At 38.1% G+C, this 14,251-nt stretch overlaps 1 protein-coding gene across 6 annotated transcripts in view; it reads right to left on the reverse strand.

The window, feature by feature from the left end:
- Nucleotides 1-3,697: 3,697 nt before the first annotated feature.
- The window catches only part of ncam1b (neural cell adhesion molecule 1b), a 354,414-nt gene continuing 343,860 nt past the window's right edge, over nt 3,698-14,251 (reverse strand). For 5 of the 6 annotated variants that reach the window (XM_061973163.1, XM_061973161.1, XM_061973162.1 and 2 more), the window contains one exon: nt 3,698-8,017. In XM_061973163.1, the coding sequence (XP_061829147.1) occupies nt 7,897-8,017 (121 nt within the window). In that variant the 3' untranslated portion in view covers nt 3,698-7,896. The remainder of the gene's footprint in view (nt 8,018-14,251) is intronic. The other variant, XM_061973164.1, reaches the window with a different exon arrangement.

Below are 14,251 nucleotides of genomic sequence, written 5' to 3' on the forward strand. Positions count from 1 at the left end.
TACTTGAACTCCTCCACTAGGGGCAGGGTCTCCTCCCCAACCCGGAGATGGCACTCCACCCTTTTCCGGGCAAGAACCATGAACTCGGACTTGGAGGTGCTGATTCCCATCCCAGTCGCTTCACACTCGGCTGCGAACCGATCCAGTGAGAGCTGAAGATCCTGGCCAGATGAAGCCATCAGGACCACATCATCTGCAAAAAGCAGAGACCTAATCCTGCAGCCACCAAACCGGATCCCCTCAATGCCTTGACTGCGCCTAGAAATTCTGTCCATAAAAGTTATGAACAGAATCGGTGACAAAGGGCAGCCTTGGCGGAGTCCAACCCTCACTTGAAACGTGACTTACTGCCGGCAATGCGGACCAAGCTAGTTTAAAATCACTTTTAAATTGTGTTCAGGACATAAAAGCGTGGTTGGCGGTAAACATTTGGGCCGCTTGTATCCGTGATCTTGTCCTTTCGGTCATAACCCAAAGCTCATGACCATAGGTGAGGATGGGAACGTAGATCGACCGGTAAATTGACTCGGCTGCGAACCGATCCAGTGAGAGCTGAAGATCCTGGCCAGATGAAGCCACATCATCTGCAAAAAGCCGAGACCTAATCCTGCAGCCACCAAACTGGATTCCCTCAATGCCCTGACTGCGCCTAGAAATTCTGTCCATAAAAGTTATGAACAGAATCGGTGACAAAGGGCAGCCTTGGCGGAGTCCGACCCTCACTGGAAACGGGTCCGACTTACTGCCGGCAATGCGGACCAAGCTAGTTTAAAATCACTTTTAAATCGTCTTCAGGACATAAGAGCGGTAAACTTTCCAAACTTAAATGAGAACAAGACGGAATTTTTTTTATTTGACTCAAAAGCCTAACAGAATGCTCCCCCCAGTGACCTGCACCCCTGATGCCTTATTTGAAACCCACCTTCACAAATCTTGGATTTCTGACACTGATCATACAGGGAGCGGACCGCCACAATCAGACAGTCCGATACTCTCTGAGCACTCCCCACAGGACTTCCGTAAAAACAGCAGAGCGTTCCTGTCGCTTTTACCAGCAATTTGGTAATATTCCGAACTCTGACTGTGCCTTGCATCGACAACACGTGCAAAATGAGCATCGCGTTTCTGAAAATACGGTCGACAAAAATTGTCCGGCCAGAGATATTAGATTGAGAAACCATGTTTTATTTTGAAAATGGGTTAGCACTCAAGACTGACTCAATAAAAAGAGGGAGCAAGGTGGTCAGGGTCTACGGTGTGCATCAGGGGAGTAAAGCATGGACTATTTTGTGACCACCCTGCTTCCTTCTGACAAGCAATTTGTACACATTTCGGAGAGGGGAAACAAAACACACATTACAGAACACTTGAAGGAGGAAAGAAAAAGTCTGAACAACACTTGGTCAAATGAAAACGAGCTAACAGGAAGGGAGGGTCTTGTCCGCCTGCTTGGTAGTTGCTGATGATTCATGCTCCTTCACAATAAGACTCTGACACCTCGTGTTAGAATTAGTCCATTTAGCACACCCTTCTTCCAATAATACATTTTTTAATATACAGTATATATTTATACATATATTCATATATATATAAAAACAAGACGCTAGTTCTCTCACGACAAAGCTATGCAGATTTATCATAGAAACCGCTGACGAGACAATCTACCCACACACAGGCACAGAGCACAAGCTTGCAGGCAGGAACGGGAATGTTAAATAGTACAAAAAAAAAAATCTCGTCTTTGTCGCTCGGTGCGAGGAAGTTAGCCCCTCCCAGGAAACCGACAACGCTCGCTCGGCTGAGGGTCGGAACTTTATTTATTTATTTTTCGCGTTTTTTGTGTTTTCCAGTCAAAATGACCAACGCTGGTGAGGCAGTGACAAGTGACGTGGAGGTTCCAGACGGTCGTAACAGATCTTGGTTGTCGTGGCGACGAAACGTGTGTGTGTGAACGTGAAAGTGAACCCGTAAAGCTACGAGCGTTTGCAGTGTCAAACATGCACAAACAAGCCTGGGCACACACATCAGGAGTGGAAACCAAAGCAAAAGAACATCGGGAATAAAAAAAAAAATCATTGCTATTTACCGTAAATGCTCCAATTAGCGCCTTCATTCAGTAAACCACAGCGGCATGTGGTCTGGAAAGAAATTTACCGTCAATTTTTAGAACCGGGTCAACAGATGTGGCTGTAGGCAACCTCTTCATTTATTTTTTTAACTCCACAAGATGGCAGTAGCTGCATTGGAAGTATCGTTAGCAACTTAAAAAAACCCGTTTCCATATGAGTTGGGAAATTGTGTTAGATGTAAATATAAACGGAATACAATGATTTGCAAATCATTTCCAACCCATATTCAGTTGAATGCACTACAAAGACAACATATTTGATGTTCAAACTCATAAACTTTATTTTTTTTTTTGCAAATAATAATTAAGTTAGAATGTCATGGCTGCAACACGTGCCAAAGTAGTTGCGAAAGGGCATGTTCACCACTGTGTTACATGGCCTTTTCTTTTAACAACACTCAATAAACGATTGGGAAGTGAGGAAACTAATTGTTGAAGCTTTGAAAGTGGAATTATTTCCCATTCTTGTTTTATGTAGAGCTTCAGTCGTTCAACAGCTGTCGTATTTTACGCTTCATAATGCGCCACACATTTTCGATGGGAGACAGGTCTGGACTGCAGGCGGGCCAGGAAAGTACCCGCACTCTTTTTTTTTACGAAGCCACGCTGTTGTAACACGTGCTGAATGTGGCTTGGCATTGTCATGCTGAAATAAGCAGGGGCGTCCATGAAAAAGACGGCGCTTAGATGGCAGCATATGTTGTTCCAAAACCTGTATGTACCTTTCAGCATCAATGGTGCCTTCACAGATGTGTAAGTTACCCATGCCTTGGGCACTAATACACCCCCATACCATCACAGATGCTGGCTTTTGAACTTTGCGTCGATAACAGTCTGGATGGTTCGCTTGCCTTTTGGTCCGGATCACAAAAACAAAAACGATTTGAAATGTGGACTCGTCAGACCACAGAACACTTTTCCACTTTGCATGAGTCCATCTTAGATGATCTCGGGCCCAGAGAAGCCGGCGGCGTTTCTGGGTGTTGTTGATAAATGGCTTCCGCTTTGCATAGTAGAGCTTTAACTTGCACTTACAGATGTAGCGACCAACTGTATTTAGTGACAGTGGTTTTCTGAAGTGTTCCTGAGCCCATGTGGTGATATCCTTTAAAGATTGATGTCGGTTTTTGATACAGTGCCGTCTGAGGGATCGAAGGTCACGGTCATTCAATGTTGGTTTCCGGCCATGCCGCTTACGTGGAGTGATTTCTCCAGATTCTCTGAACCTTTTGATGATATTATGGACCGTAGATGTTGAAATCCCTACATTTCTTGCAATTGCACTTTGAGAAACGTTGTTCTTAAACTGTTCAACAATTTGCTCACGCAGTTGTGGACAAAGGGGTGTACCTCGCCCCATCCTTTCTTGTGAAAGACTGAGCATTTTTTGGGAAGCTGTTTTTATACCCAATCATGGCACCCACCTGTTCCCAATTAGCCTGCACACCTGTGGAATGTTCCAAATAAGTGTTTGATGAGCATTCCTCAACTTTATCAGTATTTATTGCCACCTTCTTTGTCACGTGTTGCTGGCATCAAATTCTAAAGTCAATGATTATTTGCATATTGTATTCCGTTTATATTTACATCTAACACAATTTCCCAACTCATATGGAAACGGGGTTTGTAATTATCTTAAAACTGTTGCTCCTCAGCTGTTTCTGTCCAATTCATGAACACTTTACCTATGACTCAGCGGTATTATTGCTGACTAAGCAGTTTGAACATTAACATTGGTCGTATCATACAATATATTTGTCTCTTGTCTACTTTCTCATGCACTCCAAACCATTGTTCAAGGTATTTGTACAACTTTACTTTATTTTCTCCGGATTAAAACCCTCTTCCCAGTCGGTCTTAAATAAAGGGCTATCAAAAGATCATTTACGGTAATTATTTGTTCACGTTTGTAATGACAATGTAATGCTTGTGTGAGACTGACTGCACATGTGGTCAAAGTCACCTTTCTAATATTTTCCACATCTTTTTCTTTCAGTTCTTGATCATCTCGACCAGTTAAATAAAATAACAAATTAAAAAAATAAAACACATTTTGAGTTCCCGGGTGTAAAGTCAAAGTGCGTGCCAGACAAGTGTGTGTGTGTGTGTGTTCTTGTATTTCTACCCTTCTTGAGACATCAACAAGGAAAAGTAGCTTCCATATGAGGAGGTGTGAACAAGTGATGACATAAATCGTGGTCCCAATAACATTGCATCTAATAGAGAATGTCTCAAAAATTCTATCAAAATGAGGGTGGTCCCAACAAGGAGGGATTTTTCAAATTGACTGTGTCGCTTTTAAAAGTGTTTTATTTAAATTCCTTACACACACACTTGTTATTTCATATGTTGACCAGAGGTGGAGGACTTCAAATTTTTCCACACACTTGTTATTTCATATGTTAACCAGAAATATGTTAACCCTCTGGTTAACATATGAAATAACAAGTGTGTGGAAAAATTTGAAGTGCTCCACCTCTGGTCAACATATGAAATAACAAGTGTGTGTAAGAAATTGAAATAAAACAATGCAAAAAAATAAATGGTTAACATATGAAATAACAAGTGTGTGGAAAAATTTGAAGTGCTCCCCCTCTGGTCAACATATGAAATAACAAGTGTGTGTAAGAAATTGAAATAAAACAATGAAAAAAATAAATATTTTTATAGAGACATACTGTAATAACTTGAAGTAAATAATGAAGATTAAAAAACAATAAAAAAAATTAACTAAAAGCAGTCTTTTTCTCACAATGTGTCGACTTTTTTCTGATAAAATTGGGAACAGTTTCTCATATTCTTTCTGTTTCTGTAATATTGCAATATTTCCTCATAAAATTATGACTTTTTAATGTATAATTCTTACTTTTTAATGCAAAATGGCAACATTTGTCATATACAATTCTGAATTTTATCACAATATTGCCAATTTTTTTGTTGTTCTTGTAAAATAGTGACATTTGTGGAGTAAAATTATGACTTTTGTCATAATTTTGTCAAGTAAAATTTGGATTATTATTATAATATTGCCAACATTTTTAAGTCTTCTTATAAAATTGTCACTTTTGTCGAGTATTATTACGACTCTTTTCATAAAATCGCCAAAAATTCTAAGCTTTTCTTGTAATATTGCGACTGTTATTGAGCAAAATTCCAACTTTCATCATAATATTGCACAAATGTTCACTTTTTCTTGTACAATCTTGACTTGCGTTGAGTAAAATGACGACTTTTAATTATAAAAACTGCCAAAAGTTTTTCTTGTGAAATTGTGAACTTTTTCTTGTGAAATTCCAACTCATTTTTCACAACAAGCTTTTTTATATTTGCATAGTATGTATTTATTATTAATGTTGTAAATACACATCTTTATATATCTAGAAAGGGTGGTCCTAAAGATGTAAGCATTTTTCAGAGGTCTCAAGAAGGTAAGAAATGCAAGTGTGTGTGTGTGTGTGTGTGTGTGTGTGTGTGTGTGTGTGTGTGTGTGTGTGTGTGTGAGCGTGTGTGTGTGTGTGTTGTATTTCAACCCTTCTTGAGACATCAAGAAGGAAAAGTAGCTTCCATATGAGGAGGTGTGAACAAGTGATGACATAAATCATGGTCCTAATAACATTGCATCTAATAGAGAATGTCTCATTTGCACCACTGCTGGTGAAATCTGTCAAAATGAGGGTGGTCCCAAAAAGGAGGGATTTTTCAAATTGACTGTGTGTCAGTTTTAAAAGTGCTCCCCCGTTGGTCAACATATGAAATAACAAGTGTGTGGAAAAATTTGAAGTGCTCCCCCTCTGGTCAACATATGAAATAACAAGTGTGTGTAAGGAATTGAAATAAAACAATGAAAAAAATAAATATTTATATAGAGACATACTGTAATAACTTGAAGTAAATAATGAAGATTAAAAAACAATTAAAAAAGATAAAAAAATAAACTAAAAGCAGTCTTTTTCCCACAATTTGTCAACTTTTTTCTTATAAAATTGGGAACAATTTCTCATTTTCTTTCTGTTTCTGTAATATTGCAATATTTCCTCGTAAAATTATGACTTTTTAATGTATAATTCTTACTTTTTAATGCAAAATGGCAACATTTGTCATATACAATTCTGAATTTTATCACAATATTGCCAATTCTTTTGTTGTTCTTGTAAAATAGTGACATTTTTGGAGTAAAATTATGACATTTGTCATAATTTTGTCAAGTAAAATTTGGATTATTATTATAATATTGCCAACATTTTTAAGTCTTCTTATAAAATTGTCACTTTTGTCGAGTATTATTACGACTCTTTTCATAAAATCGCCAAAAATTCTAAGCTTTACTTGTAATATTGCGACTGTTATTGAGCAAAATTCCAACTTTCATCATAATATTGCACAAATGTTCACTTTTTCTTGTACAATTTTGACTTGCGTTGAGTAAAATTACGACTTTTATTATAACACTGCCAAAATTCTATGTTTTTCTTGTGAAATTGTGACCTTTTTCTCGTGAAATTCCAACCAATTTTTCACAACAAGCTTTTTTATATTTACATAGTATGTATTTATTATTAATGTTGTAAATACACATATTTATATATCTAGAAAGGGTGGTCCTAAAGAGGTAGGCATTTTTCGGAGGTCTCAAGAAGGTAACAAATACAAGTGTGTATGTGTGTGTGTGTGTGTTCTTGTATTTCTACCCTTCTTGAGACATCAACAGGGAAACGTATCTTCCATATGAGGAGGTGTGAACAAGTGATGACATAAATCATGGTCCTAATAACATTGCATCTAATAGAGAATGTCTCATTTGCACCCCTGGTGGTGAAATCTATCAAAATGAGGGTGGTCCCAAAAAGGAGGGATATTTCAAATTGACTGGGTCACTTTTAAAAGTGCTCTCCCTCTGGTCAACATATGAAATAACAAGTGTGTGGAAGAAATTGAAATAAAACAATGAAAAAAATAAATATGTATATAGATACATACTGTAATAATTTGAAGTAAATTATGAAGATTAAAAAACAATTACTAACAAAAAAAACAAAAAATAAACTAAAAGCAGTCTTTTTCTCACAATGTGTCGACTTCTTTCTTATAAAATTGGGAAAAATGTATCTCTGTTTCTGTAATATTGCATTATTTTCTTGTAAAAATTTACTTTTTTCTGTATAATTCTTACTTTTTAATGCAAAATGGCGCCATTTGTCCTATAAAATTCAGACTTTTATCACAATATTGCCAATTTTTTTTTGTTATTCTTGTAAATTATGACTTTTGTCATAATTTTGCCAAGTAAAATTTGGATTGTTATCATAATACTGCCAACATTTTAAAGTTTTCTTCTAATGTGACATTTGTCGAAGTATTATTTACGACTCTTTTCATAAAATCGCCAAAATTCTAAGCTTTTCTTGTAATATTGCGACTGTTATTGAGTAAAATTACAACTTTTATCATAATATTGCACAAAAGTTCAGTTTTTCTTGTGAAATTGTTACCTTTTTCTTGTGAAATTCCAACTAATTTTTCACAACAAGCTTTTTTTATATTTGCATAGTATATATATATTATTAATGTTGTAAATACACATCTTTATATATCTAGAAAGGGTGGTCCTAAAGAGGTAGGCATTTTTCAGAGGTCTCAAGAAGGTCAGAAATACAAGAGTGTGTGTGTGTGTGTGTGTGCGTGTGTGTGTACTTAAGGGCACTGGAAATGAAACAACCCCGTCGCCGCAACAAAAATGTTTTGGACGTTGGAAGTTTTAGCCGAGCTCATCAGGCTTTGCTCTGCGTGCCTTTTGTCTGTATCACACTGTTGTGTTGCTCCGCCGCCATCTCAGTGAGGGCGTTTGATAATTCTTCCTCCAGTTTGCCTTTCCCGTCTGAAAAAATCTTCCTGAAATGGAGAAGATGGGGGAGAGTGAAATTAGAAATGATTGACAACACACCACCGTCACAGGATATGTAAGAAGGTGTCTCCTTACATATTTCTTCACCACCATTACAACAGTCAGGGGATTGTCAACAGATAGTTAACGACATACCATAATAGTCATCTCTGACAAATGCTCCCAGTTAGCGGATCAAATATGCAAAAGAGAAATGAAAAGTCGCCTCACATTTCCAGCTAACGCCTGCAGACGAGGAACTCATTCATTCATATTGACGCCCCTGATTATTCTACCTCTTCCCCCCCTGTCGGTTAACAGAGAAACCATGTGAGCGCCTTCCTGAACAATGTTGACACTAAAATACCATGTCGACCCAAATATGAAAGCCGGTATTCTACTCTCATAAAAAACAAGATGGCGCCAAACGATTTCTCCCCAAAAGTCAGAGCTTTTTTTTTTGTCACTCACACACGCACACCTGTAACCTGCCAAGCCGCCAAGAAAAGTTGTATTTTTAATTGCAACAAACCTCTAAAGCATGGGTGTCAAACTCTTTGTATACGCCACACTGTGAATCCACACCAAACAAGAATGACAAACACATTTCGGGAGAACATCCGCACCGTAACACAACATAAACACAACAGAACAAATACCCAGAATCCTTTGCAGCACTAACTCTTCCAGGACGCTACAAAATACACCCCCGCTACCACAAAACCTCCCCCCCACACACACACACCTTGTAGTGTCCCGGAAGAGTTAGTGCTGCAAAGGATTCTGGGTATTTGTTCTGTTGTGTTTATGTTGTGTTACGGTGCGGATGTTCTCCCGAAATGTGTTTGTCATTCTTGTTTGGTGTGGGTTCACAGTGTGGCGTATATTTCTAACAGTGTTAAAGTTTTTTTATACTGGCAGTCTCAGTGTAACCTGTATCGCTGTTGATGAAGTATGCGTTGCATTCACTCGTGTGTGCGTACAGAAGCCGCTCATATCTTGTGACTGGGTCCGAACCATGTTACAATGAATGGAAAGCGGAGGTGACGAGATAGCTCGTAGAGGACGTTAAAGACAGTGCATTTATGGCACGCCCCCAAGACTCTGGTCCGGGTGGACGAGATATAATGACTGATGAACACCTTCGTTGGATAATGAAGGTTGCCTCAGCTCAAAGCCTGAGCTCCGACATTAATGAACTAGCATCCCAGCAAAGATGGCAGGTATCTGGCTTGGGCACATCAAATTAGATCAGTGTGTTGCAAACTGAGCAGTTTAAAGTCCTGAATGGTTGTTTTATTCATTGTTATTTTATTTTCAAATTTATTAGCCTGTGGAAAAAGTTAATGTTGATATTTACCTCAGAAGGCTTCAAATAGAAAAGAGGCATTAAATTTTTATTTAAATTGTATTTGATATGCCAATATTTTTTTATTATTAGTATTATTATTTGAAACTTGATTTTGCATGTCACTATAAAGTTATATAAGCCTTGCTTGTTCAATATTTAATGCAAAACTTGTTTGGGTCCCTATTAAAAGGTTAATTTGTTCAACCTTGGCTCGCGGCTTTGTTCAGTTTTAAATTTTGGCCCACTCTGTATTTGAGTTTGACACCCCTGCTCTAAAGGCTTAGTGGCCACATGCGTGGACAGCACCTTTTAGCTCTTATTTCCATAATTGTGTACACTACTGAATTGGGGTGTTATGGCCACTTATGTGGACACTTATACTGCCATCTGGTGGTGTCAGAAGAGTATAACATACAATGTAATTTGGAAAAAAAAGTTTAAAAATAAGAATTAGCTTGTCACTACACATGAAGTACACGTGTGTGTACTTGTGGACTAAGTATATCATATCAAAAGATGATTCTTAGTTTTTATTCTAATTAGGGTCCAGTAAGCCCAAATAGCAATAAGAAATAAAAAAAGCATGTAAACAAACAGCTTGGGCCTTAAGAGTTACTTTACTGTCATTGAAAACATTAAAAACAAACAAATGTTTTTGTCTGTCTCAAAATGTCGCACCTTAAAAAAGATTGGTCTTATTTTAAGGTCGATGCGGTATAACTCATAGTACACGTTAGTGTTGTCCCGATACCAAAATGTATTTCGGTGCTTTTCTAAATAAAGGGGACCACAAAAAATTGCATTATTGGCTTTATTTTAATCAAAAATCTTAGGGTACATTAAACATACATTTCCTTTTGCAGTTAAGTCCTTAAATAAAATAGTGAACATACTAGACAACTTGTCTTTTAGTAGTAAGTAAACAAACAAAGGCTCCTAATTAGTCTGCTGACATATGCAGTAACATATTGTGTCATTTATACACCTATTATTTTGTCAATATTATAAAGGACAAGCTGTAAAAATGATTTATTAATCTACTTGTTCATTTACTGTAAATATCTGCTTATTTTCCGTTTCAACATGTTCTATCTACACTTCTGTTAAAATGTAATAATCACTTATTCTTCTCTTGTTTGATACTTTACATTAGTTTTGGATTATACCACACATTTAAGTATCAATCCGATACCAAGTAGTTACAGGATCATACATTGGTCATATTCAAAGTCCTCGTGTCCAGGGACATATTTCCTGACTTTATAAATATAATATGATTTTTTTTAAAAAGGAAAAAAATATTTTTTGACTAGATACGCACCTGTACTTGGTATCATTACAGTGGATGTCAGGTGTAGATCCACCAATGGCGTTTGTTTACATTGTGACACCAGTGAGCTACTGTGTGTAGTGAAGCATGTTTAGCTATTCCTCGTCCTGCAGTGATAATGATACTTGTAAGAAACGTACTTTATTTGTCGCCATGGAGACGAGGATTAGTGATTTAGAAGTAGCTAAAACACTGCAGACTGCGGATTGATGTTCGCCACCAGCTTTTAAAGCACCTCTTCCTGAGGTTTCAGTGTTATAACTTCACCTTTATCGTTAGTTTTTAGGTCAAAATGCGTCTTTTCTCCCTTTTCTGTCTACACACTGTGTCTGCTTGTAAGTACTCTGTGATTGTGCGCTGCCGAACATGCTCCTATGCTCGTAAAACCAGCAATGTCATGACGTGACGACGACGAACCGGTACTTTTCAAACAGAGTATAGTACCGTTTTTGATTCATTAGTACCACGATATTATACTAGTACTGTACAACCCTAGTACACCTCATAAATTAGTACATGTGCACAGTTTAATGTGAACATAACATTTTCTACCTCTCTAGTATACATAGAAATAACTCTGTATTACATCACACTGTACCATCCTACTAGATGAAAACTACGTGTAATGCTACATACATAGAAAGTCTCGCACACTATTGCTTGTCTTTGTGTCAGCAAAACCAAAGTGGTGAAGGGTACCAACATTACAGATTTGGGCTGCTGTTACCAAATAGTCCTTGACCAACAATTCATTACAAATGGATTACATGCTGATATCGCTACACCATAATTATACTTGTGTGTTGAAGCATAGTGCGTCTGACTATGGTAGCTGTAATGTATGTTGAAGCACAGTACGTCTGACTATGGTAGCCGTAATGTATGTTGAAGCACAGTACGTCTGACTATGGTAGCCGTAATGTATGTTGAAGAACAGTACGTCTGACTATGGTAGCCGTAATGTATGTTGAAGCACAGTACGTGTGACTATGGTAGCCGTAATGTATGTTGAAGCACAGTACGTCTGACTATATGGTAGCCGTAATGCATGTTGAAGCACAGTACGTCTGACTATGGTAGCCGTAATGTATGTTGAAGCACAGTAAGTCTGACTATGGTAGCCGTAATGTATGTTGAAGCACAGTACGTCTGACTATGGTAGCCGTAATGTATGTTGAAGCACAGTACGTCTGACTATGGTAGCCGTAATGTATGTTGAAGCGCAGTACGTCTGACTATGGTAGCCGCAATGTATGTTGAAGCACAGTACGTCTGACTATGGTAGCTGTAATGTATGTTGAAGCACAGTACATCTGACGATAGTAGCCGTAATGTATGTTGAAGCACAGTACGTCTGACTATGGTAGCTGTAATGTATGTTGAAGCACAGTAAGTCTGACTATGGTAGCCGTAATGTATGTTGAAGTACAGTACGTCTGACTATGGTAGCTGTAATGTATGTTGAAGCACAGTACGTCTGACTATGGTAGCTGTAATGTATGTTGAAGCACAGTACGTCTGACTATGGTAGCCGTAATGTATGTTGAAGCACAGTACATCTGACTATGGTAGCCGTAGTGTATGTTGAAGCACAGTACGTCTGACTATGGTAGCCGTAATGTATGTTGAAGCACAGTACGTCTGACTATATGGTAGCCGTAATGTATGTTGAAGCAAAGTACGTCTGACTATGGTAGCCGTAATGTACGTTGAAGCACAGTACATATGACTATGGTAGCTGTAATGTATGTTGAAGCACAGTACGTCTGACTATGGTAGCCGTAATGTATGTTGAAGCACAGTACGTCTGACTATGGTAGCTGTAATGCGCCAACAATCCATCAGCTTCGTAGCTTACCAAAGTTGTATGAAAACATTTTGACTTTTTTTTTTTTCCTCCTCATTAAATGCGTTTTGCATTGTAGATCAGGGGTGTCAAATTCGTTTTAATTGAGGGCCACATCGCAGTTGTGGTTGGCCTCGGTGGGCCGATTTTAACAATGAGTAATATATATGAATATACATGTGTATATATATATATATATATATATATATATATATATAATACATTAACAATATATATTTTTAAATAAGCTGCAAAAAAAAATAACAATTTTACTCAGTCACCAGAATTTTACAGTAAAAGCAGTGAGTTTTTTACAGCATATAAAAATTTTTAATAAATGGACAGGAATGGAGAAAATTCAAGCAACAGAACTGCCAGTTTGTTTGTTTTTACCGAAAAATCTTGTTGTTTTACTGTATTTTAATGTTATAGTGTCTTACTGTATTTGGGGAAAAAAACTGTACCAAAGTTGATTTTACGGTAAAAAAAACTCAAGTCAACGGAATTTAACCGTAAAATCTATTGTCAATTTTACAGTCTACAATTTGATTGGTCATTTGTTTTGAATTCATAAGTCAATCAGATATTTAAGTACAGTATTTATCTTCATTTTAACAAAAAAATATGTTTGGAATACATGATAATATAATATTGAATTTTAAAAGATATGCAATTGCACGCAGTACATGATTTTTGACGTCAAAAGGGAAAGAACAAATATATTTAGTAAGAAAAGATGAAGCATTTCATTAACGCATATTATTTCCAGGCTTTCGAGGGCCACGTAAAATAATGTGGCGGGCCAGATTTGGCCCCCCGGGCCTTGTGTTTGACACCTGTGTTGTAGATTGTCACATCAAAACTATGAATGAACACATGTGGAGTTATGTACTTAACAAAAAAAGGGGAAATAACTGAAAACATGTTTTCTATTCTCATTTCTTCAAAATAGCCACCCTTTGCTCTGATTACTGTTTTGCACACTCTCGGCATTCTCTCCATGAGCTTCAAGAATGGTTTTCACTTCACAGGTGTGCTTGAAGCTCATGGAGAGAATGCCAAGAGTGTGCAAAGCATTAATCAGAGCAAAGGGTGGCTATTTTGAAGAAACTCGAATATAAAACATGTTTTCAGTTATTTCACCCTTTTTTTCTGTTAAGTACATAACTCCACATGTGTTCATTCATAGTTTTGATGTGACAATCTACAATGTAAATATCCATCAGCAGCAGCCTAAGCAGGGAAGCCCAGACTTTCCTCTCACCAGCCACTTCGTCCAGCTCTTCCCGGGGGATCCCGAGGCGTTCCCAGACCAGCCGGGAGACATAGTCTTCCCAACGTGTCCTGGGTCTTCCCCGTGGCCTCCTACCGGTCGGACGTGCCCTAAACACCTCCCTAGGGAGGCGTTCGGGTGGCATCTTGAGCGGATGCCCGAACCACCTCACCTGGCTCCTTTCCATGTGGAGGAGCATCGGCTTTACTCTGAGCTCCTCCCGGATGACAGAGCTTCTCACCCTATCTCTAAGGGAGAGCCCCACCACCTGGCGGTGGAAACTCATTGGCCGCTTGTACCAGTGATCTTGTCCTTTCGGTCATAACCCAAAGCTCATGACCATAGGTGAGGATGGGAACGTAGATCGACCGGTAAATTGAGAGCTTTGCCTTCCGGCTCAGCTCCTTCTTCACCACAACGGATCGATACATGTCCGCATTAC

Source organism: Nerophis lumbriciformis, linkage group LG17 (genome assembly GCF_033978685.3).
Source record: "Nerophis lumbriciformis linkage group LG17, RoL_Nlum_v2.1, whole genome shotgun sequence".
Taxonomy (NCBI): Eukaryota; Metazoa; Chordata; class Actinopteri; order Syngnathiformes; family Syngnathidae; genus Nerophis; species Nerophis lumbriciformis.